This window comes from Gavialis gangeticus, unplaced genomic scaffold, assembly GCF_001723915.1.
Source record: "Gavialis gangeticus isolate Ggan-Ray unplaced genomic scaffold, GavGan_comp1, whole genome shotgun sequence".
Lineage (NCBI taxonomy): Eukaryota > Metazoa > Chordata > Crocodylia > Gavialidae > Gavialis > Gavialis gangeticus.
The window spans coordinates 54,008,065-54,035,981 of NW_017728996.1; the positions used below are offsets into that span (position 1 = coordinate 54,008,065).

The window sequence follows — 27,917 nt, forward strand, 5'->3', positions numbered from 1 at the left end:
CAGTCACCGCTGCTTCATGTCAAGGCCTCTCATGCCTTTCATAGCCCTGTAGGCAAGCGCTGGTCCCCTGGGACTCCTTCTGGCTGGAATAACTGTCTCTAGCTTTTCTCAGCTCTATGCACTGATTTCTTTTTTTTTTTTTTTTTCCCTCCCAACTCCCAGTGACTTTCATCATTCTTTAAACTCTGCCAAGTTGGTCAGTGATTGTGGAGGGAGGAGAGGAAAGGGGGAAGGGACTAATGCCTCCTAGTCTGGGACAGCTGTGCACAGGCAACCCTCAACTGCACTGGCACTTCCGGCTGCCAGAGGACTCTGCACACATGGGTCTAGTCAGTCCCAGACCCAAGATGACTAGGAATGAGCTGATCCCACTGGGAATTTGTCATTTCACTTCTGTCTGTCAAGGAAGTGAGCGGGAGTTGGAGTTTGGGTCTGAAGACCAGAAACCTCTGTCAACCCTTGGATTAGCAAGGTGCCCTCCTCTGTCCTGGTGACACTGTGCAGTGAATGCCTCAGAACTGGTGGCAAGCTTTTCCGTGGAGTCCAAAGCCCTTTGGCTCTGGTGTTGCCATGGGGGGGCGGAAAGAGATTTGTATACCCTGAATCAGCGGAGATGTGCTGAGGTAAGGACTGGTCACTCTCCCTGCAGGTGGGGAGCAGAGGATGCCTCTCTTGTCCTCAGTATGGCTTCAGCACGTCACCCAGCCTGCAGGACACTCCTTTCACCCCAGCCCTGCCCCACTGTGCTTAGACCCATGCCCTTTTTGTGCCAGGGCTCACAATGCTAAGTATAATCCCAGTGCCCTCAAAGCCACTGTAATATGGGATTGTCAGAGGTTCCCAGAGGTTGAGGGCTAGCAGGCACTGACCTCGGGGTGAACATCCTGCAGGGAGTTGAAGAAGTGTACAAATGGAGGCCGCCCGAAGTGCGTGATGGAGCGCAGCCCCGTGAACAGGCTCCGGTTCAGGACCTTCTGGAAGTGCCGCTCACAGATGTACTGGAAAGAGAAGGGCAGCCATGAGTCAGAACAGGGACGGGGAGCCTGGGACAGGACCTCCCCATCTCTCACAGGGCACAAGAGGACGCCTGGCACAGAGGGGCAAGGAGAGCCCTCAGCTAGCATCAATCACCAGTCCTGACCTGTGCCCTGAGCATTGTCCCAGAGAGGATAATAGCTGCTCTCACGATGCATTTCCCAGGCACTGGGCAGGACCCACTGTGAGAAGAGCTGTGAAGCAGCCTCAGAGCATCAAGGCTGTGCAGCCCTGCCTTGTTCCCACATCCTTGCCTGACCTAGCTTGCAAGCTGGATATTGCCCCACTTTGCTCCTTGCCCCGAGGCGGGGACTGGTTCCTTTGTGCCGTAGTGTAAGGGGTTCTGGCCCCTCCCCAGCTGGGAAGAAACTGGCCCCTGGCCTGGCCTGGCCTGGCCTGGCCCCACCCTGGACTTCCCCCTTCCCGGTGCTGGGCACTCACCAGCATGGTGGTGCGCAAGTCAAACTTCTCAGCCAGCTGGGTGATGTAGATGTGCACGGAGACCAGGCCAAGCTGGTCGCTCTCCTCCACCTCACGAATGATGTCGGCCAGCCACTCAAACTGCCGCTGTGTGCGCGTCACCCAGATGAAATAGATCTGGGAGTGATGGAAAAGGGTCAGCACTAGGGCTGGGGGAGCAGAGCATCATCCCCCACCCCTGAGGAACCCTAACCAGGGAACCCCACAACCAGCCACTGTCCTGGGCAACTGACAGCTAGACACTGCTCTAGGGGACTCCCACAGTGTCCGTGTCCTGTCAGGCACAGAAACCAGATGCTTCTCCAGGAACCCTGCAGCCATATCCTGCCCTGGGGATTGCCCCAAGTTGGCCCTGCCCTGGGGGAGCCTGCATTAGCCCTGGGAGAGATTCCTGGCTGTGGAATCAAAGGTGGAAACTCTGTGCTGAGGGGGCTGCACAGAGGTGGGTGCTTCCACTGGGTGCTCTGAGGGCAGATGGGTGTGTGAGCCATTCATAGCTACAGGGACTGCCCCAGGTTAAGTCCTCAGCAAAGGCACATGGTGGTGGGGGCTGATGTTGTTTTCAGCAGTGTAGCCCCCTGCAGCCAATTCTAACTGAACAGCAATAGGAGAAGCAGCAGCTCTGAGGGCAGCAAGGCACTGATCTTACACCCCCAGGAGCTGTGGTTAGTGCCAGCCAAGCTTGGCCCTCTGCTCACTCTCCCCTGAGAATTCACACCTGGGTGGTCTCTGCTAGCCGTTCCTCCCACTCAGCATGGGGCAGGAGGACACAAGGAGGGTCCTCTCTCTCTGGAGGACTCTTACCTTCTTACACAGAAGTTTAGTGCTAAGCGATGACTTGAAAACCAGGTCCTTGAGGATGGAGGCAAAGGGTGTGACCCCAATGCCCCCTCCCACCAGCACAGACACCTCAAACTTGTTCCACTCCTGGTGGCCCTCACCAAATGGTCCGTCCAGGTAGAGCTGGAAAGAAGATGGGTGTTAGCTATGCTGGGCTATAGTTAGCTGTACATGACTTGTGACAGGCAGCCCTTCCAGGGACTGGACATCTCACACATGGAAACCATCACAGCTATCGAAGTACCGTCATGACTCAGGTGACAGACTGAGTCAGCCCAGCTAAGGTTGGACCTTGTGGCTCCAAACAATCCAGGCATCTTAGCTCAAAGGCACTGGCAACTGAGGGGATCCCCTTTCTCCCCATACCAGGCTGGGGCTCACTGGTGAGCCAGCTCAGAGATGCACACTGTGAAGGCCCATGCACCACAGGCCTTTCGCCCCCAAAGATGCAGCTCTGTTCCCTGCAACCCACACTGGGCTGACTGTGGTGGAAATGCTGATTTTACCTTGGGATACTGGCCAATCTCAGCCACGCTCTCAGGGGAGTACAGCTCCCGCAACCGGGTGGTCCAGGGCCCAGCTGCTCGGATGTGAAGGCTCAGCGTATCCTCATGGGGTGCAGAGGTCAGGGTGAAGGGATGGTACTCATTTGTGCCCAGGGACAAGCAGGCAATCCGTACCCACTGCCCAGATTTGTAGTCAAAGTCCTGCGGCCGCTGAAACTTGAGGTAGGTGACACCTAAGAGAAGGACAAAGGGCTTCCTTAGCACGTTTCCTGAGGTACTGGCTGCTCACACTACACCCAACTGAGGTACACTGGGGAAATGGGACAGGACTATGAGGGCTGCAGGGAGCTCCAGACCCGGGTGCAGGCTCCATGACTCAACTTGCAGCCAGAGACTAACCATGAAGAGGAAGGGAGAGCCCTGTCTGGATGTCCATCCAGGAAGAGGAAGCGCTTGTGTAGGAAGAAACCAGGCATTTCACTGTGTGCTAGGAAGGTGGCACAGGGCTCCAGCACTGTGCTGCTAGCAGATGGGAGCTTGTCCTGGGGGCTGCCTGGCGAGTGGCTTTGGGGCTCTCCACAGCATCTGAACCAGAGGAAAGCCCTGGGAGCCTAGGAGGGAATGTCTGGTTTAGCCTATGAGTACCTAAATTCCCTACCAACATGCCTGAAGCAGATGTTTGGGCCTTTACGGCACCAGTGAAGAGACCTACTGGAGTTGCCCTGCCTCACCAAGGCACTAGGAAGGTTGGCTCATGGCTGTGCTTAGAAGGTGTGAGGACTGTTGGTATCACAGGACCTGGCTCCCTCGTAACATCTGCAGCTCCAAGGTGAATGCAGCTCCCAGCCAGCACCAGCAGCTCACCTGAGGCCTTTCCAAAGAAGGCACTACTCTGCAGACTTGGGCAGGACAGAGACAAGGAGCTGGCAGGCCCCAGGGAGGCAAAGATCTCAGGCTGTGAGGAGCACCTGCCTTTCACATCTTGGAGGAACCAGAGATAGCTCCCCTCTCTGCTGAGAGCTCCCTCTATCTCCGCTGGCCCACAGGGAACCTGTCACCACTGTACCTGATGGGAGGAGCTCAGCTTTCACCACACTGATCTCCACCTTCTTCCTGCTCAGGCTCATCAGCTTATCACCTCCATAGATGAGAGCTGGGATAATGAAATAGATATGGAAACGGGGCTGTTGGATCAGAGCGTAGCTGCCGTGGATAATGATCTGGGAACACAACAGTGAGCACAACTGTTACTCCCACACTTAGTGCTAGAAACAGCTCATGCATTAACATGCCTCATGCTTCCCTCAGTAGGTCTCCAAGTGCTTTACTAAGGAGGGTCAAGATTATCACCATTTCACAGCTGGAAAAACTGAGGGGCAGAGAGGAGAAATGACTTTCTCAGAGTCACCCAGCAGCAGAGCCATGAACTCTGCTCCCCTGAGTCCCAATCAAGTCAACTCTCCCTTAGGCCACACCATGTGCATTAGTCAAGACGCTGTGGTTGCTCGTGCTCCAGTCTCTGCAGGTGCTGACCTTTCTCCTGGATCTCCCCTCCTGCACTGAGGGATATTATCTTCTTTACCAGTCACATTCATCTGCCTAAGCTCATGCTAATTTGCAGGCTATTAACCTCCCTCCTGCCTGGCAGCATCCCTTGGTACTGCTGCCTTGCTTATATGGGGGACAAACAGGTCCCAGTGTTAGGTCTACATCAGGAGGTCTCCTGAAAGACTAGTTAAGAAGCCCATCTGCTCTCTACTCCTCCTCCCCCACCCACTAGATCCTTGCCTACAGCTCGTGAATGCTGTGTACTAGATACACAATATACACATCAGTATCCAGTAATGACAACTAGCACGACAGCAGGAATCAGAGCCGGCTTACTAGGACGTAAAGCAGCACGTAGAAGTGGTGGGAGATCCAGAAGCCCCGGAAGCTGACACGTCGGAAGTGGTGGGTGGCGAACACATACATGATGGCAAGGATCACAAGCAGCAGAACACCAGTCATGCCTACGAGAGACAGGGTTGGGAAGTAATGGAGGAGGGATGGTAGCAATGGGCTTGGCCAAGAAGGGGGCCATGCCTTGCTAGGAAATGTAGAGATGTTGGAGCAATGAAGACAGACTCACTAAACACAAAAGCACACAGTGTGATGTGCGTGGACATGTTCACATCCCTCTGGCCTTACCTGGGACGGTCTGAAAGAACCACCAGTAGTACTTCTGTGGTAACTGTGACCTGGAGGGGAGCAAAGTAATTAATCTTCTGACAACCAAACCATACAATCACACACCCAGCCACCACAAGCCCCATGGAATTTTATTTTTTTGTAAAAAAAAAACAAAAACAAAACCACACACACACACACACACACACACATATGGTTATATATATCTACACTCCAAGTATTGCTCCCCAAAGAAAACCTTAACCTGTTACAAAAACTGCACCTGTGCAGCCCACACACCTGTACAAAGGTCTGCTGGCCACCTGGACCCATTACAATATCTGCACCGTGTGCTATACACACAAACAAAACTCTGGTCTCTCAAACCAGGCAATCCTTTCCTTCCATCTCCAAGGAATAAACCCAATGCTTGCTGATGGTAGGCCATCCACACCTGTCCCAGCTACACCCACAGTGAACAAGACAATGACAGTGCTTTTCTGGATGGTGTCACTTCACCAATGCAATGTCATCTCCTAAGGGATATCATTCCACCAAATATCAGCATGTGTCAGGCTGAGAGAGATCTTTCAGGCCATCAAATCCACCTCACTCAGTTCCCTGTGTCAAACCCTCCTTCTTCCATGCTCTTCCCAAACTTCTCAGACAGTTCTACTTTCCTAAGCCAGCCCTTCTCAAGGGCAATGCCTCCTATCCAGGCTTACCCATCATCCATAAAGACGTTGGAGAAGAGACAGGACAGAATGCTGAGAGGGCTGACACAGAAGATGTAGACATTCACAACATGGCCTGCGGTGTGAAGAACTGCAGGAGACAGACACAGAGAGTGAGAAGGCAAATACTTTGTCACATTGTGCTGTCATTCTGTGCATGAAACCAAAACACACAATCTGAATAACATTGGCAAAGAGAGCACTGTAGTCAAGCAGTATCTATTGGCCAGGCAACCTCAGTTTCCCTTTCTTCTGAATCATGCTGCAGCACATCAGTTTTTATCTCCTGACCCTGTAAGTTCCATGCACATCTGCATACTTTTGCTCATGTATCTCCCTCAGCCTGTGTCCAGCGGAGCTGCTCAGACCTAAAGGACCCTGTCTCATGCCTGCTCCTAGCTGTGAATGCTAAGTTGCTGGCTTGGATTGATGCTATATTTGCCATCATACAGAGGCTAGATTGATACTCCCACTTCCTCCCCAAGTAACTAGTCTACCTGAGAAAATCAGGGCTCCCATTGCAATCCAGCGATGGAAATCCACAGCAGCATCAAAGGGGATGTAGTGGTTGAGGAAGGTCTCCCGCAGGAAGGTGATGAGGTTACGGCACATGGTGAGCAGGATGTAGGAGTACATGAAGGAGATGCTGGCTGCTGCCCCTCGTGAAATGATGATGCCAACAAAAGTGGTCTGTGCAATTCCAGTGGGTGGGGATGCAAAGGCGTAATCTGTAGACCAAGCAGGGCCATTGTGTTATGTAGAGAAGGAACTACAGGGCACTGAATACCCAGGCTGTGAATGATACTGCAGAAGGGGCGTGCTCACCCTTTGGGCCTCTCTAGGATACAGGGGCAAATAAACCTGCTCATTTCCACATGGGAAGCTGGACGTGGTGCACTGGAGTGGTCTGGCATTAGAAAGCTCATACTCATTCTTTGTTTCTGAGGCCTTCTAGGTGGAAGCCCCAGACTTACCCTCTGTGAGGCTTGGGGCTGCTCTAACTTATGCCAGCAATGCATGGCATCCCCATGGAGCATCATAGCAGTGGAGGATCGATGTAGTGGGCTTTGCTGTGTCCCCTTCCAGTCTGATGTGCTACTCCCCTTCCCCAGGACACTTCTATACTGGTGCAGAATGGTCAGAGCAGGAGCTAGGCCTGCCAGTGAAATATAATCCTTTCTGCTCACCCCACTCTAATGACCAGAACTAGGCTGCTTTACACTGCGTGGAGGGGTGGGGGGTGTGACACACAAGTCTCACTGGAGAGTCCAGGCCCTGTCATCCTGCCATCTAAATGGCTCACAAACTCTACGCACTGCCTCAGTCATGGTCAAGCCTGAGGGGTGGCTGCAGCCCCTGAGACAAAGACTTCTGCTGCCCTCCTTTCTGCCAGTGTTTCTGGAACCGGCTGCCTGGACCCTGGCTGGACACTCACAGTATGCTCTCTCCACAAATACGCCAGCTGTAATGGCAGAGAACAGGACCACACACACAATGTGGCGCCGATAGTTTTCAACGAAGCGCTTGAAAGTCTGGATCTTCTGCTGAACTTTGCTTCTCTGGTACTTCTTCCTTTGGGCCTCTGTGTATAAATTTGGCTGGTACTGCATTGCCCTAGAAAACATGAACTATGGTTGATCCAACATGGCACAAAGGACCCAACGCTGCACCCTGAAGAATCAAGGGCCAGATTCCAAAGGACTGCAAAAGGGAGCAGGGTGTAAATCAGTAATATAACCACAGTGACAGTACAGCTCCTTGTTGGCAGTAGATCTCCCAAGTACATTTTACAACCCTTGCACAGGGGACACTGACAGCCCTTGTCCCCCTGCATTACCTGTGGCAGGTTAGTGTCTTCCAGGTGTTTGGGGGCAATGTGGCTTGGAGCTGTCTAACAAGGCTGTCTGTGGAGTTTTAGCAATATGTTAGACCAGGACTTGTATGGGATGGAGTGGATAGAGATGATCCTGCCTTGATCAGGCGGCTGGACTATGTGACCCTGAGGTCCCATCCATCCCTACTTTTCTATGATTCTATGATTCTGTAAACTCTATGAAGCAGGAACTTTCTTACTATGTGTCTGTGCCATACCTAAAACTATGTGCAGTACCTAAAACTATGTGTCTGCGCAGTACCTAAAACAAGGAACCCTGCCTTTCTTTTTTGTGTTCTTGTGCCACTATCAGAATAAAAACAGTAATAGTCTATGCAAATGTGTATACGGTAATATCAGCAGATAATATTAACCTTACACTGCATTGCACAGAAATCAATACTCACTAATGAAAATGTATAGAATTAAAGGCAGATAAGATAAGCTTTAACGAGAAGCTATGAAAGGGAATTAATTACGGTAAAAAGAAACCTGAAGGAAACGCCCAAGGCATGTGGCAGAAACTAAGAAATCTAAGGTCACATCTAAATTTCAGACTTCTTGTGCTAGGGAACGGCATGGACAAACATGCCACAACACATGGTGCATGGCACCTTCCACCCCCAAAGCAGCACAGCCATGTTCATGTGGCCTTGGGGATATTTTAATCAATGCTGGGGGCTTATTTGTCTGGTCCTCCCACTGTGTGAACCAATGGTGCTATTTCCAATTTAGCAAGCAGCACGGTGCACTTTGACAATGCATTGGCAGAGGCAGCTTGCAGTGTAGACACATCCAATGGGAAAATATGTACCTTCAGACATGTCCTGATAATATGTCAGGGCATTAAACAAGTGTCGCTGTTCTACCTTGGATAAATACTTGTTGTCGCTATAGCAATTGGGTCTCTTTACTCTCCTGCTAATATGGAGAGCAGACCTGGGTTGGGATTAAGTGAATGGCAGCACTGGCTTCCAGTGGCACTGACCTGCAAAAAGGACATTATTTTCACAGTTCTTTTATGACTGAAACAGGATTCAGGACTTTTTTTGTAAAGGAAATACAGATGAAAAATCTCTGCATAAGAGAAATAAGGGCAAGAAAAATCCTAATGAGATTTAAGACAAAGCTCAATGGCTTTTGAGAAGGATTCTATGAGATGTTGCCTTCAAGAGCAAGGTTCCCTTCCAGTCATACATTTCTATTAAACAACAGGATTTGGCAGCCCTGGGACTTCCCGAAGGGCCAGGTTCTGACACCCTTTCTTACCAAGGGTAGCAGCTTACTCCTGGAGTAGTACCACTGGCATTCTTAGGCTCCTTAGGGTCTGAGCTGCTCCTCAATGGTGAAGCAATAAACTTTGGAGCCATTTGAGCCCAATTAAACTGCTCCCAGGTTCAGGATCTACACTTCTGGCCAGGACAGCGGCAATTTGAGCCAGGGTGGAGCAGGCTGGCAGGGCACATGGTGAGTCAGCCCCAGGCTCCAGGTGGCAGGCAGCTGAGGGTCTAGGCAGGAGTCTGGCCCCAAGCTGGCCGGGCTGACCAGTCACAATTTATGCATGTGGTCACTGTCTGCATATGTTTCAGTGCAGTGAATTACTGTGCCATAAGATAATACTGTTAGGAGTTAATTAGTTTACTGCATATGTAGACAGTAATGCTTTACTACAGAATTAATTAGTCTACTCCCCAATAAAGTGCACACGTAGATGCACCCAGTCTGAGGAAGGGTGTCAGAAACAGGGGCTTGGCATGTGTATCAGGGGCAGGAGCAGTAACCCCACTCCTGACCCAGGCAGGTGGCTGCCTTCCATTCCTTGAGTTGTTGCTCCAGTTCCAAGGGGACCTAGAATATTCTTCTGTCTTGCTTAAATGGTTGTTTTGCATATAATTTACACCACTTTGATAGAGGCTAGTGGAGAACCAAGAAACATAGATTTCATCGACATTAGGGCCGGAAGGGACCTCATGAGATCATCGGGTCTTGCACATGTAGACTTTTTGGGTCTTGCTTGAGATGCATCAGTAGATGCAAGCCAAAGTTTTGTTTGCTTTGCCAGCTGCAGCATCACATTGGTGGCTCATGTTCATCTTGTGATCAATCATGACCCCCAAGTCTCTTTTGGTCATGGTGCTACTAAGTGTAGCATTACACTACCTTACACTGATGGTGCTCATTGAAACAGGGAACATCCTAGCTGCAACAGCCCAACCACCCATAGGGTCTCAGGGGCTCAGGTCAGACAGGACCCAAGGAGAAAAGATTGGATACTCACTTTCTGCCCAATCTCTTCCTCAGTTCTTGCCCTTGGTGCTCCATGGGCAGCATGGGGATTTCCGAAGTTGGGGCTTCATCCCTGTTTGGGACTGTGCTGCCAGGAGAGAGTTACATATATTCTAAGGATGCTTCTGGGTATGTGTTTGGATGACACAACATGGAAAACAGACAGGCTTGCTCTTTCCAGTGCACTCCAAACAATCCCACTGCCATGGCCAAGTGAGTCATGCTCCCAGAATGTGAGGGCTGAGCCATGGAGACCCCACCCAGAGGTCCCCTGTAGGTCTCCTGGGTTCTTCCACTGCACTGTGAGGGTATGACCAGATGAACTAGATATCACAGGGTAAAAGGATTTTCCAACAAGTCAGCTCCTCCCTGATAAATGCCTCCATGTCTTTCCCTGTCCCTCTTTCACTGAGAGCTAAGCTACAGTGGCCTAGCCTCTGCTTGCCATGGTGGGGAAGAGTTTGCATGTGGTAGTTACTGCAGAGTAGCTGATGTGCAGTCAAACTTGTTCCCTTTTACCTTGTGGTAAATAGTTCATCTACCTACTAACTATGAAACTACCTACGCCATGAGCGCACCAGATGCACACCATGTCAGGCATCCCAGTTCCCTGAAAGCTAAGGATGTGGGCTTCCACCATCAGCAGAAGCTAAGGTTCCATACTAGAAACCGGAGGTGAAATCCAGAGAGATCTGTCTCTCCTGTGCTCCCCTCTTGGAGCAAACTCCCCAGCCACACAGTGCTCAAGTCACAGTGGGAGAAGGGAGAGGGAGGTATTCTCCTCTCTTGGTGCCATCCCACACCCAGGCACATGCTGGAGCTTCAGAAGCAGCTGCTTACTTTCCCGTCCTGCTGATGGGAAGGCCAGTGTGGAGTGATTTCTGGTGAAGAACTGAAACATAGCTGGCAGGAGGAGTGGGAAAAAAGAATGGAGCAGCAGCAGCTATACGGTAATTGTTGGCCAGGGGCATGGAAAGCTTACCCATTGGTCTTGGCTCCATTTATGAAAGAGACACGGTTGTGTAAGTTCTGTTTGAAAACCTCGGGAACACCTTTGGAAAGCAGAAAGGACAAAACCACCTGTTACAAATGGGCAACAATGAAAACACATTTCCAGGGGCCCCTATTGTCTTGCCCTTGCCTCTCTTAGGGGGGATTTGCCAGGACATACTTTGGACAGTCTGCCCTGCTTAAGAGATGGGCCATCATGAGTTGTACCATGGGAATACTGAGAGCAGAAGCCAAGGTGCTATCTCGTAGAGCAGAGTGCCTGGTTGGTAAGCTACAACCAGCTACACCCAGCAATAGACATAACTTCTTCATGTGCTCATAAGGAGACACGTTGCTCCCACTATCTGCAATGTCTACAGGCAGCGATATAACCCAAAACTCCCTACCCCACACCAACCTTTGATGCAGAGCTGGGTGAAGCGGAGCTCCCTGTCATGGTCCCGCAGCATGTAATGAAAATCCTCCCATGTCAGCTCGTCCTTGTCCTGAAACCCTGAGGCCCTGAACATGGACTCAGTGACTTGCTCTATCTGATCCCTCGAGAGGCAGTTGTTGGAGATCTCAATGAAAGACCTAGAGAAAAATGCAAAGTTGGGAGCTCCAGAACAAAACCCATTCTCAGAAAGCATCAACATGGACCCTCCTGCATATGATGCAGCCGACCAGTTTCAGGAATGATTTACAGAGTGGCTTCTGTTGGGGTTGCAAGACTGTCACTTCAGTCCTTCAAATGAAACTAGACAGAGCCCCAAGAGTATCAATCACAGAGGAAAAATGGGGTCTGAGTACAGAGTTGGTGATGTCCAATATAGGACACTGGGAAGTTGAAGCACCCAAGATTAATGACCACTATTGAAAAAAAGGAACTATGTATCTCACTGGTTTATAGACAGCAACAATACCTCAGCATCCTTAGAAACTCCTCCTTTGAGAGAAACCCATTCCCATCAATGTCATACATTCTGAACATCAGCTTGGACTTCTCTTTTGAGGTGCCTGGGAAGGAAGGAGAGAGATGGAGTAAAAAATATTTTCTCTTTCTAGAGCCTCTTGCCACAGAGCTGGTCAAAGTGTTTTCAAAGACTCTTGTGGAGATTACAGGTCTATAGCATCAGTCACTGTCCTCAATGTGAAAAGGAGCCAAAAATCATAGGGCTGAGAAGAAGTTAAAGCCTTTCAGCTATTTACAGTTGGCTATATTTGCTCCTCTTCTGCTCAGTTGCCACAAGGGCTATTGCATGTGAGGTTTACTACCACAAAGCCATCTAAAGAGCAAATCTTAAACTTGATGGCAAATTCTGTCTTGTATGTTCAGATATAAGATTCCTAATCCAACATATGTTAATTAGCCATATAATTCCTCATATCAGGAGCAGAAACAGCATCAAGTGACATTTGAAATAACCAACGCATCACAAATTTGAATATTTATGACAACCAAGAACAAACCCCCCACAACTACTCCCAGATTCACTGTGAGACTCTGGGAGTAATTATGAATAGCGAATAAAACAGAAAAATCATAACCTGGTCACAGACAATTTACAAGCGAAAGAAGAAGCAAGCTTGACCAAATTAATTATTTGCTGTGAACTGTTCACTGAGCTTGTATTTCAGTAATCATCACGGAGCAATGATTTCCTGGAAGTCCTATTTAGATTAATTAAGGTTGTGTGTTCCTCCCCAGCCTGGAGCTATATGGTGGAGCAGAGTCTGATACTACTGATGCTGGTCTCGTCTTCCAACACACTTTCCTGGTATTCTCATTCCCGTGGACAGCCAGGGACAACCAAGCCAAATATCAGCCAGCTCTAACAAGGAGAAGAGATTGCCTTCTCCACATCCATAGCTGAAGGCATTATGTTTGTCCATGTTATAAATAAATGACTTCAACCACAAGCGAGGGAATGAGTGCTGCCAGACCGGCAGGCAGAGAACATATTGTAAACATAAAGTAAAACCATACGTGCATTGACATTAGCAGATTCAACAGAAAGTAACTTTAGATTCACATGTGCAGATTCAATATGTGGACATATCACGCAGAAGGCAGTCGCATAACTAAAAGAGGGGGACGAGGGCATTCACCCTGGGTCCCCATCCTGGGGAGGGAGAGGACACAAAAACAACAGCTGCCACACTGCTGGCCCAGCTACAGCTACTGCCCACTGCTCCCCAGGGTGCAGAACTGCCCAGTTAAGCCGCTTGCTGAAGGCCACTCCAGACAGGAGCAGAAATGCCAGGCAGCCCTTTCTTGTTAATTAACTAGCTGATGTCTCTCTCAATCTGTCTGAAACTAGTGTAGAGACTTGGACCCTGATTGAGGAAAGTATTTAAGCATATGCTCAAACCCATGCCTACTCATACTTCAGCACATGATTACATTTAAACACTTGCTTATGGGCTGTTCTGAATTGAGGCCTTGGGTTGTCATGCTTCATACACATCACTAGCAGAGGGAAACTCAGACTAGGCTGGGATTTTAGCTGCACTGGGCTCCCAAACCTGAAGAAACAGGGTTGAGGCATCAGACTGAATCACCTCGCTTTTGTAAGTCCTAGTGGACTGCAATTGTTACAGGCAGGCAAGATCTTCACTTCATGTTTCATTTGAAAAGTGGACCATGAAATGCTTCAGCTCACTTTTGGGGGTGGGAAACCAGTGCATGGATGACAGAGGAACCAGTTTATATGGAGCTGTGATTTCATCAAGATACTCCCTTTCACTATAACAAGTCAGTGACTTCTCCCACAGCTCTCCAGCTAACATGGAGTCTCACCTTTCATGAAGATCACCAAGATGTCCAGGAACTCCTGGAAGGAGATATACCCATTGCCGTCTTTGTCAACAAGGGAGAACATGGACTCCACAAACATGGAGTGGGGCTTGAGCCCCAGGGACTCAGCAAACTCAACACTGCTCAGCTCACACTTCAGAGATTCTTTTGCTTTTTGGGATGTTTCAAAGTTGAGGTCTCCAGCATCTGCCTTGTCAATGTCCAGCACCTGCCATATGAGCCCCAAATAATGATAATATTTAGCACTATAAAAAGCAGAACCATGTTCATCCAAGTGTCTTGTGTTCTACCCAGGAAAAAATGGCAGTTTTCCCTCTACCTCCCAGCTAAGACTGAATAGCAGAGGCTGCTGTAAAGTTTCATCTTATTTTAATACAACATTTAGGAACATTTACTGATATGTTCATGATATAATTAAAGAACTGTTCCGTCTTGGAAATCAAATGATAATATTTCAGCATTGCCATTTCCTTGGTCTCCTGTAAACAAAAAAAATCCTTCAAATATTATATTCCTCATGTGTGGTTTACTAATGTTCTCATGCAATCAGGGCAGTAACACTGAATGCTTAAGTCAATATAAGCACCAGCCTTCTATTTATCTTAAAGTCATCACACTCACCCCTTGGTACTGTACATACCTGGGCAAATAAATGCCTGAAGAAAGTTTCAAGAACCTGCTTCCTTTGTTCTTTGGTAACAGCCCTTTTTAGCAGGTCTTGTTCCTTCATGTCAGTTATGTTGAGAGCCAGACCTTTCATTTCCAGGTAGGCCTTCAAATGCCCAGTGAAGTCACTTCGCTCTGCCTCTCCATTGAAAAACAACACCTAGAGAAGTAACCCCACACAATGAGACTGTGAGTAGGACCCATTTTTAGCTAGACTGGGAGAGTGTCATGGTAAGATATCTTCAGTGCACAGAGCAACACACAGTGCTTGGGAGGCTTGTAAAATATGTTTCCCCTTTCCAATTCTGTTTGAACAGAAACACACAGGCCCAGCCTTTAAACAAACCTAATTTACCCCACAGGTGACACTTCTATTTCCACAGGAACAATGCTGGGCCACTATTGAGGGAAGGCTGCAGCTTCTTGTAACATAAGACCAGCATCTGCAAGGCCCATCTGAAAGATTCTCTACTGTATCTGCTCCCCTTGAACCAGACCAGCAAATGCTTTCCTATGTATATATGGCTGCTATTTAGTGGGACAAGACTATCTGTCATTAACAGTGTTCATTCTTCACATACCAGAGAGTGGAAATGTAGGACCTAAAATATTATACAACAGAGCAATGTCTACTCTGGAAATGGAACAGTCCACCTGTTTCCTTGACTTAGGGCTAAGCACTCTCCTGATATTTATTAAAAGCTTATCTAGGGAGTGAAAGCTTTGTGGCTTGGCCCAAAGTCACATTGACTAGAAATGAATATTTGTTACACCTCACAGACCTGGAAGAAGGTCTTTCTCAGAACAAAGTATGGATATTATCACTTACTGGGCTTGACACATTATAAGGCATCAGAACTCATGGTTATAAAGCGACATCCCCATAATGGATTGTGGGCTTCCAAGAACATGACACATAGGTGTATACAGGGCATGTCTATACAAGACACTTAATGTGCTGTAGCCTAACACTGTGCCATAGTGTGTTAGGCAAAAACCAGGCTAATACACTACTGCACAGTAGTATTAGGCTACTGGGCAGTAAGCATCACAAAAAAACCCCATGCATCGGTGTTACTATGCAGTAACTGTAGTTACTGTGCATTTAGTTAGTACTTCATTAAGCAAGCACTAAACTAAATGTGCAGTAACTTCTGTACATTAATGAATGTGTAGAGGCACCCACAGTGTGGGGGATACATTTCTTGTGATAGGTATAGTAAAGTGGACAGCTACAAGCCACATGTCATGGGTCACACTACGTACCAGGTCATACTCTTTGGGAATCTTTAGGAGTAGAGCTTTGTTCCCTTTGTTGTTGGACAGGATCACATCCAGCTGCTGTTGAGCATGGAGGTTGATGCTTCGAAGCACCGACAACCTGCTGTCCAGAACTTTGATCATCTTGTCCGAATGGAGCTGAACGTAGACGAGGTAGCTGTCTGTCTTGGGCCCTTGCCACTCCAAGGCTGAGGGGAGAGAACAGTCAGTTGAGAACATGATATTTGAGTGCCAGCAAATTCCTCTCTTCACTGGGACAGTGGTCTCTGCACCCAAGGGGCTCATGGGGCTTGTGGGAAGAGGTTGGAAACTTTACTAATCAAACAATAAACAGCAGTGACATTGCATTGCTGCAGAAGTGGAGCCTAATTCTGAAGTCACAAGAACTGGTTCTACGCTGATGCATCTCTACTGTCCTCAGTGCAGTTCATACTGATTTACACCAGTGTGAGAGAGATCAGGATCAAGCTATTGGCTCAATTTTTAAGAGTGTTATAGACCTGTCATCTATACATTACTGAGTAACCCACATCCATGAACTGTGTTGGGACATAAAATACCCATATTAAGGGAAAAATCCTCCTCTTCTAGAAACAGGATTGTCAGGACATCTGGGATGAGACCAGTCAAGCAGATCTGAGAAGAATTTTAACCCAAATTGACAATGCAGGATAAAATCTCCAGGATCTTTCCAGTTTCTATAGCAAATGTCTACAGACTGTGGTGGGTTCAACATGTGAGGCTCCTTCCAACTGAAGGAGCCCAGCCTCAGGAGAGGAGTTATTGCTGTCCCTGCACTGTCCTAGGTTATGAAAGCAGCTGGCTATGGAGCGCAAGGTGTTTGATGGGGAACTCTGGCTATTGAGAAATCACCCACTGCATGTCACTCCAAGGAGCTTGGGTTTCCTGTCACAGCGCCCTGGGACCAACCCAGGATGGCCACCTTACCACATGTTCCCTCACTGGATGCCTCCCTCTTCACGTTGGTGTTCTGCTCTCTCTTCAGCTTCTTGAAATCTCTCTTGCGGAAAGCGGCAACAATCCAGGCAATGAATAAACTTACTAGGGAGGCAAAGGAGCAGGAAAGAAAGAAATGAGATATGAGGCTACAAAACCACTTATTTTTTGGCCAATAAGCTCTGGTGGCCATCTTGGTGAGTTAAAAATAATCCTTTCTAGAGATGGTGCTGAGGAAAGAATTTACTACAGCTCCCATCAGGATCAGCCACTGTGGCATGTTCCAGCTACAAATAACTTTATTTGATTCCAATGTCTTTATCCCAATAATATTATCATCTGCAATCACCCTATTTGATTCCAAGCAGAGCCTCAAGTCCATCACTTTGGGTACCACACCAGAGGCTCCTGCTTCTGCTGGGGTATGAGGTATGTTTTATGAGATATGAGGTCACTTCCATATGGCCATAGTGTCACAGATTAGATGAAAGCACTCTGAGCTGAGTGAGGCAGGAACTATCACTGAGGCAGAGCCTGCTTCTGAAAGCTTTACTCCCCCTCTCCCCCACCAAGACTGCCATGGGGCCTGAAGATACTCAGGAGATAATTCCTGCCTGGCAGGATTGGGCTGTTACAGGAATAGCTGACACCTATAAACAAAAGGCCAGTTCCTGAGGAAAGCTGTTGGTAATTCCCACTGACACTATCTGGAGTGTCAAGTGCTCAGTACCCACAGTGACTTGTCCCCCTATCAGGATATCAGCAAAGGAAGCCAAGACTGGAGCGAACCTAGAGGCAAGCAGCAAAGGACGACGATAATAATCCCAAACCCAGCACCACTGCCTTCGAAGTAGTTCAGCACAACCAGGGGTGTGCAGTTGGTCAGACGTTCTGCTTTTAATTGCTCAGTTTGACGACACGGAGCCCCTGGTAGGTGAAGAGAAAAGGACATGAATGCTGTGTTGTTCACCCAGCTTGTGCACTCTCTCTTTAAGAATACATTCCCCAAGGGTCAATGATAGGGTTTCCTTAATGTTTGGGAGATCTTTGGGCAGTTAAGAGAGTCTTGACCCTACATTTAACTCTAAGGTCTCCAGAAGCTGAATCCTTGCTGTCAGTTGTGAGAACTGGAGTCTCTGCTAAAGTCCCTTTCTAATGCAGCACAGAATTGCTTTTTAATACTCAGGATTTCTCGCAGAGAGGTGTTCCACAGCATGATCTGGATAGAGAGAGGGTTGGCCTAGATGACCTCTGTAGGTCCCTTCCAGCCCTACTTCTCTGTGCTTCTATTCTCAGCTCTTCTGAGAAACCACAAAATGCACTGCATGCTTCTTCGCCTTATCCTATGAGTTATGAATACTTTGTGGTGGGTGGGACCCCAGGACAGGTGCTCGGTTTCTTTTCAGCATTAGTTCTGCATACTAAGATGATGAAGGGAGCATGTTGCAATTCTGGAAATCATTTCAGGTTTAGTTATCTATTGCAGAATTTGCATATTTAAAATAGAATCAATAAAACTTCTGAAAAAGGACAGAAGGAGTTTAATAAAAATGTTTTCATTGTAAATTAATAACTTTATGGGGCAGGCCGTAGCAAAAAATACAATGCAAAATACCAGCTGACATTATGGGCCATAACACACATGAAGAATCTGCCAAACTTCCTGCCAGGCTAAAGACAGTTAAGAAGGAGGGACCACAATACCACAGAAAATGAGGAAGAGTCATAGGGCAGGAACCCCTATTGGCTGGGTTCCCATATTTTGCCAATACCCAGAATGTTCTTCATGCTCATACACTGCTGACAGCTGGGGCATGAGGTCTAGGCCACGTCTAGGAGTGAACATTACAAGGGACCTTTCCAGAACCTAGGTAAAAATTATGGAAATTCAGGCCAGCTTGGTAGCTTTCATTCAGCCCTCATCCTCTTGTTGATGGATGCAAAGGTATACAGTAGAGGGTAGTCACAAAGTACATTATCTGGGTTTTATCTTAGCAGAATGCTCCTTTCGTGAGCTAGTGAGTGTTGTGGGAACTGTGTCAGATTGTGTTGTCCAGTCCCAGGATGTTCTGTCCTATGACAAAAGTTCTGAAGGGACCTTGGCTGCCCTGAGCCATTAGCATAGCATTGCAGAAGGAAAGTACTCACCGTTATTCAAGAAAAAGACTCTGTCCTGGATTTGACTTGAATTCACATTGGTGACAGAAGCAAGGACGTTATAGAATGTGGTGTTTTGGATCTCTGCAATTTCTTTTTCTGTGAATAACCTGAGGAAAGGACCATGGAAACATCAGAGAGGACACAGCCTGCACCCTGCCTCACTTCACCTGGAGAGTCTAAGGACTACATATCATGGACTCTGAGTACTAGACCCATGCTGCACCATGTTAGGAAGTAGCCAAGGGGCTATGGCAGCTTTTTAGGGGATGAATGACAGGCTGCAGGACTGACTCCTGTTTCAGCCACAGATCCCTAGTGGAATCCACTTTCATTGTCCATCTGGCTGCACCATTATTTTCCAGGCCCGTTACTGTGAATGATAGGATTCAAAATGGGAAGGATGCTATTGCAGCTTGACCTGGAGTGCAGTGTTCCAGAAAAACACCAGGCATTACTACACGTGATCACCACTAGGGAGACATTTACCCATTCTTTGTGTTTTCAAACCAAAACCTGTCCCCATTTCGCAAACGCTCAAACTGGTCCCGGATGATGGCTCTGAAGAGGGATCCATTGCTTTCCAGCATGCCTCCAGGGAGGAATTCCAGCTTGGAGGTGTCATTGTTGTACATGGCAGCTACCTCTGTTACGACCTGTAGAACAAACACAAGCATTAGGAAAGTCTGCCAAAACTCAGCCCTACACATATGCAGGTCTGTGATTAGAAAAATGTGTGTGTATCAGAAAGGCTTGGAAAACGTCAACAGCCCTTGACACATGTCACTGGGTCTCATGGCAAAGTCAGATGGTAGTGGACATTGTCAAGGGCAGCCATGCACGTAAGTCTGTATGGGTGCCATAGCCTTTCTATGGCCTCCATCTTGCTTCATCCAATGATTTCAAGGAATTGACTGTGTGGAACAACCAAGTGCCTGTTCCCTTGGGTCACTCTGCTCCAGGGGATGGAAAAATCCCACCAAGCTTCCTTCTAGCATGTCTACAGAAAATTTTAGCTGCCCCATGGCCCTCAGGAGAACTCCTGTGCTTTCCTGTTGGGACTTGTTTCAAATAAATTCCAACCTCCCCTGCAATCCCCTCCTGGTACTGGAGCCACCAGAAGATCACCATAGCCTCCTTTTCTAAAGATTTAGACTCTTCTGTGTACAACCATGGCTGCAGCTGGATCCTGATGTTTTGGATTAAAAGATTCCCCAACCAGCATGTCACTACTGGAATAGCAGACAGTGCAGCTGCTGGGTGGGGTGATGGGGCTGGTGATTCCCACTCACCAGTAAGATCCTGGCAAGAAGGTTGGAGAGAAGAACAAGGAAAATATATACAGTGTTCTTGGCCTTTACTGTTTAACAGACTAAGGGCCTAATCTCATAAGGACTGGGAAGTCTGTGAGGGAGGAGGGTAGGCGGCACCACACACATTTGGGTCCATGGCTTTGTATCAGCCAGTGCCCATCATGGTATCACTCTAGCTCACCATGAAACATATGTCACTCCAAGCTTTGGTGCTGGAGCAGCAGCAATGCACATGAGAAGTGGAGTGCACACAGGGGTGGGTAGCAGTGGCACCAGCTTTGGCTCAGAGCTCAACCCCAGGGCAGGGAAGGTGACAATAGGAGTCAAAGAAGACCATGTCCTCGGTACTAGTTTGCAGCTGTGAACCCCATCCCGCAGCTATCCATGCACTGATTTCTCTCTGGCCAGTTCTAAACCTAGACTGAGGTCTGAATTACACCCTGGTTTTATCCTGGTTGTACTGTGACATTTTGGGGGGCTATAACTATGTGATCAACATAGTTATTCCACTGCAACTATGCCAGCTATGCAGCTATCCCTGGATACAAAAGCTTTGTCCCAGTAGACCTCATTCCCTTTCCCTAGAGGAATAAGCTGTCCAGAAGGAGCACTTCTGTGCCCATATGACTGTGCCCACACTGCGGGGGGAGGAGGTGTACTGCTTGCCTGCCCAGGGGCAGATAAAGGCAAATAACTTGTCTGTGAAAGCCAAGGCTCAACAGATGGCAGTAGAAGCCCCCACTGTAGGTTCATGACATCTCAAGGTTATCTGACCTGTCCATCCACGTCAGTAATGAAATCCATCCAGTTCTGGACAGGGGCTAACCCAAAGAGCTCCCGGGCCTTATTGTAAGTGGGCAAGCCAAAGTCTCGCCCCCGGTGGATCCAGCTGGCCACGAAGTCAGTGCGGGAGTACTTCAGTGGCCCATACCAGTAGTCTGCAGAGCCCAAAGAGAGGAGGTAAAGTTATGGCAATGTATATGCAACCTCCAGTGATCACCCTGCCTGTGCCAGACAGCTGGGGCCTGCTACACACTGGCCTCTCCCCTCACCAAACTCCCTCTTCCCTGTGAAGATCATCTCCCAGTATGGCACAGGAAGGCCTTACAGGACAGGAATTGAGCACAGTGACTTCCATGCTGTTACTTGTTGGGATGAGACTGTCTGTCCAGATGCCACGATTCCTGAGGACATGTCTACACTGCAACTAGACATGAAGCCCCAGCTGCACCAGCTTCAGCACAGAACTGTATGGACCTACTAGTGCCTTGGGGACTTGCTCATGACCCTGTGGCTCTTCTGCAATGGACACCCACCAGAACTACTAACAAGGATAGATGCTCAGATAAATAGCAGCCATTACAACATACCTCGGAGGTCTTCCACCACAATGTTGTCCTCCCTCTCTGCAATCTGGGAGCTCATTCCCAGCAGCAGGTCATCCACATCCTTTGATGTCTGGAGATTGGGGTTCTAAACAGGAGTGGGAAAAGTCATGGATTCATTAGGGTGCAAGGCTAGGCAATGTAGTGACATTAATGCCTGCCTGACCTGGCACCTAAAGAAACGGTGGCTCGTGTATTGTGTGATCCTCCAGCCTGACCTCCTGTGTCTCACAGGTCAGAGCATTTCTTTCAGTTGCTGCTGGATTTAGCCCAGTGACCCATGTTTGGCTAAACCTTCTCTTCCAGAGAGGCATACAGTCTAGATCTGAAGACATCAAGAGACAGAGAACCCAATACTCCCTATGACTTATAACTAATAAGTTATGAAGAGAGGCTGAGGGAACTGGACTTATTTAGTATAGAGAAGTGAAGACTGAGAGGGGATTTAATAGCAGCCTTCGACTACCCAAAGGGTGGTTCCAAAAAGGATGGAGCTGAACTGTTCTCAGTGGTGGCAGATGACAGGACAAGGAGCAATAGGCTCAAGTTGCAGCAAGAGAAGTTTAGGTTAGATATTAGGAAAAGCTCTCTCACTAGAAGGGTGGTAAAACACTGCAACAGTCAACCCAGAATGGTAGTGGACTCCCCCTCCTTGGAGGTTTTTAAGATCCAGCTAGACAAAGCCTTGTCTGGGATGATCTAGTTGAGGATGGTCCTGCTTTGAGCAGGGGTTTGGGCTTGATGACCTCCTGAGGTCCCTTTTAACCCACATTTTCTATAATTCTATTTAAAAAATAGTCAAAATAGTAAAAAATATTATCTCATTAGTCGTGTAGTCATCATAATTAAATGTATGTCTCCTATTCAGATTCATGAAACAAAAATCTAGCTTAGTGAAGCATGCCTCCAATTCACCCAATGCTTCACTGTCAGTCATTTTTACATCTGAGTTAGTATCACCACACCTGAGTTAAGGTTTTTAACTAGAGCTAAAAACAGTCTGAATGTTTGTAAAATGGGAGAGATATGCCCAGGAATGGCTAAGAGACAGCAACATTGCAGAAGAAAGAATAGTTTGAATAGTGAAACATCAAGGCCCTTGCAAAGGAGAGAGGGCTATTAATACCTGTGGAGTGGAGAGAAATTAGCAAGGATCATGGTGATGATAGCTGTTGATTCAAAAGCTTGGGCGGAGCAGCAATCAAGGGGTGGAGGGTGCACCTGCACCAATGCAACCTCCCCGGATCCGCCCCCATTCAGAAGGCAAGGGTGTACTAGAACATCAAGCACCTGCTGTGCAGTAACATGGAGCAACTACCTAAATCCTATTCTCATTCCTACCCAGCCTGTCCCTGGAACCTTCCTGGCTGCAGCAGTGAGGACAGGACTTGACCCTCCATTTATGTATCCTGACTTTGCCCAAGGCATCCCCAAAAACCCTGTCCATCCCAGCACCTCTTTACCTTTCTCCTCCAGTAGTTGTTGCAGAGCCGCAAAGCTGATGGTTGATTTTTGTCTTGGTCGATCGCTCTCCAAAAATTGCACTGTTTGTCTCTGAAACAGAAGAGAAGGAGTGAGGCCACACAGCCCTTTCTGTGCCAGGCAGCACTGTGTGGTTGGGAGGGGGTTCTGCGGGCACTGCTGTGTTCTGCAGAGCTTATCTGCTGCTTGCTAGTGTCCAAGCCTGCAGGAGATGGTCCTGGGTGCAGAGAACATCTCTCTACTGCTGGGGTCTAGGCCTGCTATTTTCTCTACAGACAGGTGGGCAGGGGAAGGGCCTTGGAGGAGATGAGTGGGAGCTGCTGCATGCCCATGGGTTTGTGTGGCATGAACTGCATGGTACACATCTGCTTGGGACAAACAACATCACAGACCTGCTGGTGCCCAGTCTCTGTACAGCGTGCTTTTTAGGGCTGTGGTCACAGCCCTGCTGCCAGGAGCTGGTAAGCAGGCTCTGGAAGGAAGCACAGGAGGGTGGGGCCTGAAGGTGTCAGGGTGAATCTTCAGGCTGAAGAAGAAGGGAGGGTGGATGCTGCAGTCTGACTTGTGCAGGACTTCAGGGCTGGTACCATACAAGCATTGACAGTGCCCACCTAACTCTGTGGCCTTAGGTGACCAGCACCATAACCCAGCATGCAGAATGCACAGGCTCCCCATATCTACCTCATGTAGATGCCAGGGGGCACCATGGTGGCCAAGATGTGCTCTGCAGCTGCCAGGAATTCAGGCGACAGGCTGGGATCCACGTGCTGGCTGTAACCTGAAGCATGAAATGCAGTTGTTGGGCCCCAGCACCTGAAGGGGTGAATGGAGAAGAGCCCGGTGCCACTCCCTCTGCTCTCCTTGCTCACTGCACCCCCTGACTCCTCAGACTTCGTTGTGCTCCTGCTGGCTTCCTGCCCCTCTTTGCTTCCCCCACACTCTGCAGGGTCTCTGCACTCCCCCTTGCACCTTCTGCTCACTACCTGCTGGCTCCATCCTCCATGCAATGCCCCACTTCCCCTCAGGCCCCCCCTGCCCCAGATCTAGCCCCCGCACCTCACCTTTATATGATGAGATGCTTTCCCCCAGCCATGCCGGCAGCCACTCATACAGCACAATGTTCTAGGGAGGAGAGGAGGAAACTGAATCAATGTGAGACCCAACGGGGCCCAGCGTGGGAGCCCAGGGAGGGTGACTATTGCTGGGGCTCCCCCATGAGCTGGCCCCTCCACACAGACCTTACTCACCCCTTCCTCCCAAGCTGCCTCACCTGGTAGGTGGCAATGACCCACTTGCGTGTGTGCTGGAACAGATCCTCGTCTGACCAGCTGGGGTTATTCTGGCGCAGCTTCGATGCCCGGTAGTTGTGGTAGCGGAACCACATGATGCTCTGGGCCTGCAGCAAAGGGCTCTCATTCCCTTTGGCATTGCCAAAGTCTGCAACAATCACAGAGCCTGTCAGGAACCAATCTCAGTGCACAAGGGCACAGACAGGTTGGCCCATATAAGACTTCCCTTGGGCAGTGGGGAGGGAAGTCTTCGAAGAGGTGAGGTGCTTGGGGCTGTGTGCTGGCACTGGGTACAGAGCCCAGTAGTACGCAAAGGCTGCCAACCTGTCTTTATGCCAAGGGAGCAAAATGGATATAGTCTGCATTGCAACCTTCCCACTGATGTGCCCTGTCTGCAGCCCTGCCACTGCTCCCAGGACAAGGGACCCCTCTGGGGACAGGGGCGGGGAGGTATCCCAGTCTCTGTGCTTTCTTGGCTGCCAGAGAAGGTGGCTGGGTGAAGGGGCAGAGAACAGACCAGCAGGCAAGTCTGGAAATCAGAACAAGAAAAGCATGTTTGTTGGCAGAGCTTCTTCCTACATGTCAGAACCTTATTTCAGATTAGAGGAAGGGCAGTCTACTTGCGTGTGTTTGTGGAGGTGTGGGTGCATGTCGTGTTTGGGTTTCCATGCCGTATGTCCATGATACTCATCACAAAAATATGACAAAAGTTACCAGAACTGAACCTTCCTCCCTGAGCTGAGGTGCCCAGCCATTCCCCAGTCAGAACCCCCTGGCCTTCACAGTCGCTCTGTAGACTACCTTTTCTGCCTCATCTGGATGAGCAGAGCTGTACCTGTTATAGATGGGTGGCTCTTGAGCACCTTTCAGCAGGATCCAGATGCAGAGTAGTCTTCTGCCCCCCTCCCAAGCTGCCTGGGAGGGGCACTACTGAGGAATGGACACCACCCCACTGACCTGAGAGCACCCTTGTCCCTTTGACAGGGTTCATGGAGTCAAAAGCCCTGTGTTCTTGCAGCCTGGAAGTTGCTGAGAGATGCTTCTGTTTGCAATGAACACACCTCAGTGCCAGACTAAAAACCACATGCCACACCCAAGAACAAAGAGTCTTACACCTGGGGATTTCTACCTGTCTGTCTTTCCTCTCCAGGTTGAGTACTATGCATCATGCATGCTCCCACAGGGTAAGCAGCACCCTTACAGGCACAAGGCAAATCTGTTTTACACTCTGAGTCTCCCTCTCTCACCACAGAGGATGATGTGCTCATACACAAATGCTCTCTTCTGCTAATGAGTGCACACATTGAGCATGAGACTGATGAAAAAGCCCAAGTGCTAGAAAGAATTAAAGCCAGGCCAACCACACTTCCTTGTTAATCTGTGATATCTGTTGCAATGCTTGTCTCTGGGCTTAATTTGATCCAGAGATGGTTGGGGAACTCAATCTAAATTGGGCATGAAATGACCTAGGCAATGCACCATGTGAAGCTGAGTGGTGAATTCATTTCAGTGGTCTAGCAGGGAAACTGGACCATGAAGTTTGCTTACCATATATCCCCTGGGAACCACCCTGCTGTGTAGTTGGGTCCAGGGCCTTCCACATGGGGAGCCTCTCATCTGTCTGCTTTGGGAAATCCTGGTCATGCCCAGAAGCCAACTTCCCCTCAGAGAAACTTCTCAAAGCATCGCTCCAGGAATGGGAGGGGCCATAAATGGCACTGCCATCAAGCCAGCCCGTCACAGCATTGACCTGAGGAGAAAAGGAGAACAGCAACGGTCAAAGAAGAAAGTCAGCTGCCCCCTGGTCCCCAAATGGAAACCGAGCAACATCAGAGCTTAGCCAAAGTGTAGGTCTTCTGCAGGCTTTTCTCTATTGAGGAACGACATGGTGTGGTAAGAATAAATCATACCATCTGCTTCCATAACCTAACTCCCAGTAATACTGTATTTACTCATATACCACACACACCTTATTCCCCCAAATCAGCCCTCCAAAACTGGGGGGGGGGGGGGCCTTAAGCAAGGAAGCTGTTTTCTGGAATAGAATAGAAGCAAAGGAAAAGTATTGTCAGGCCCAACCAAGGTCAGCTGTTGAGCTTCTACCCGGACCTTGATGCTGAGCGAATGCAACTATTCTGAAAATGGATTGGCTGCAGAGAGCACCACTCAGTCCTTTTACATATACCTGCAGCCTCAGACTGCAGGCATGCCTTGATAACAACCTCAGTCTGCCTTGGCAAGCCCTGCTTTCACTGCTATCTGGTTCTCCCAGCTCCTGACTCAGCTTCAGCTTTCCCTGACCCAGTTTTTGGATCTTCCCTAGAACTTAACACTCAGCTCTCTGACTCTCCTGAATTCTGATAGCTGACCTTCTGGTTGCCCTTCAGGGCCTACATGCAGGCCCGACCACCTGTGTCCCAGCCGAACCCTCACAAGTATAATGACTGTTGGGGCCTTGCTTCTCTCTGTGGCCACAGAGAGAGAGAGGAGTGGCATGCATGCTGCAGATCACAGTTAGTCTTCACCCTTTCAAAACCACTGTTAAATTGGTGGTACATTTTGGCTGAGCAGCCAAAAGCTGCTGCCAATTTGGCAGAGGTTGTGAGAGGGTTAAAACTGTAGCTTTTGCCTGAACAGCAGTGATTGGGATTCAGCCACATGATCAGGATTCAGCCATGACTGAAAATGTCTTTTTGTTCAGTCCATGATGAGCTTCTATATGGACATGGCTTTTTTGATGGGAAGGAATGAGGGGAGAAAGGATAGGTAATTCTATTGCTCTGTTATTTCCCATGAGATGGGGAACAATGTGTGCAATTCTGAGAACACAAATGAAATGCTGTCACTGTCTATAAGGGGGTTGGGGTGATGTAGCTACAGCATATTTAGTAGATAACAAGAGCTTGCAGGAATGAAGGGCTGATACGGTGTTATTCAAATCCCAAAAAAGATGAAAACCCCTTTTTTGGGATTTGAAGTGGTCCTGGGCTCTACATCCATGGCACAGAGGGGTAAACTTGAAGACATAAATCAATTAGAAGAGCCTGGTACAGTCATCTGGCATATATGAAGCTTTGTGTCAAAAGAAATGAGGATGTCAATTAACCAGGTGACTCAAAAGAGCCTCCCTGAGTCCTTACCCTCACCTGGGCTAGGCGCCCCTAGGGAAATAGAAGGTTTTAGCTGAGATCTAAAAGGAACTGACAGGAAATCAGGAAGGATTAGCCACAGGACATGGAGATGCAAGAGGCAGACTCTGTCCCCAGCTTTTCCAGTGGCTTCTGTGTGACTCAGGTAGATCATTTTGTCTATGTCTGATTTTTCTATCTGTAACATGAGCACAGTCACAGTTGTCTGCCTTGCATGAGTTGTTAGGACTGAATCACCTGGGCTAATTATGAACTTTCGGTAGAGTGCGATACACAAGGGCAACATGTTATGGTGACAAGCTGGAGTCTTGGCCTGGAGAACAGGGCACTCATGTTTTGCGTACTAATATCATTGATAAGGGTGGCTGGGTGACTCAGCCTTTGCACTCCATTATTGTTTTTTGTGCTGCTTGTTTGGTAAGGCCCCTGTATGTTCTTGTGTCACAGACCCATTGAAATACACACTGTCTGGGTCCATCCACCAGTGAAATAGTTAACAAGTGACTG

General features: G+C 48.7%; 1 protein-coding gene across 1 annotated transcript in view; it reads right to left on the minus strand.

Annotated features, from left to right (window-relative positions):
• Positions 1-27,917, minus strand: part of LOC109288798 (dual oxidase 2-like) — a 53,576-nt gene that overhangs the window by 13,239 nt on the left and 12,420 nt on the right. Inside the window, exons 5-32 of the mRNA XM_019504554.1 lie at positions 25,810-26,011; positions 24,243-24,409; positions 24,034-24,094; positions 23,654-23,750; positions 22,954-23,044; positions 21,476-21,578; positions 20,880-21,043; positions 19,282-19,448; positions 18,784-18,902; positions 17,425-17,562; positions 16,627-16,740; positions 15,664-15,866; positions 14,372-14,557; positions 13,714-13,939; positions 11,837-11,930; positions 11,332-11,507; positions 10,906-10,975; positions 9,916-10,011; positions 7,200-7,378; positions 6,262-6,492; positions 5,756-5,855; positions 5,052-5,101; positions 4,746-4,873; positions 3,928-4,081; positions 2,862-3,094; positions 2,320-2,478; positions 1,477-1,632; positions 870-998 (exon numbers count right to left, since the gene is read on the minus strand). Of these exons, the coding sequence (XP_019360099.1) occupies positions 870-998; positions 1,477-1,632; positions 2,320-2,478; positions 2,862-3,094; positions 3,928-4,081; positions 4,746-4,873; positions 5,052-5,101; positions 5,756-5,855; positions 6,262-6,492; positions 7,200-7,378; positions 9,916-10,011; positions 10,906-10,975; positions 11,332-11,507; positions 11,837-11,930; positions 13,714-13,939; positions 14,372-14,557; positions 15,664-15,866; positions 16,627-16,740; positions 17,425-17,562; positions 18,784-18,902; positions 19,282-19,448; positions 20,880-21,043; positions 21,476-21,578; positions 22,954-23,044; positions 23,654-23,750; positions 24,034-24,094; positions 24,243-24,409; positions 25,810-26,011 (3,993 nt within the window). The remainder of the gene's footprint in view (positions 1-869; positions 999-1,476; positions 1,633-2,319; positions 2,479-2,861; positions 3,095-3,927; positions 4,082-4,745; positions 4,874-5,051; positions 5,102-5,755; positions 5,856-6,261; positions 6,493-7,199; positions 7,379-9,915; positions 10,012-10,905; positions 10,976-11,331; positions 11,508-11,836; positions 11,931-13,713; positions 13,940-14,371; positions 14,558-15,663; positions 15,867-16,626; positions 16,741-17,424; positions 17,563-18,783; positions 18,903-19,281; positions 19,449-20,879; positions 21,044-21,475; positions 21,579-22,953; positions 23,045-23,653; positions 23,751-24,033; positions 24,095-24,242; positions 24,410-25,809; positions 26,012-27,917) is intronic.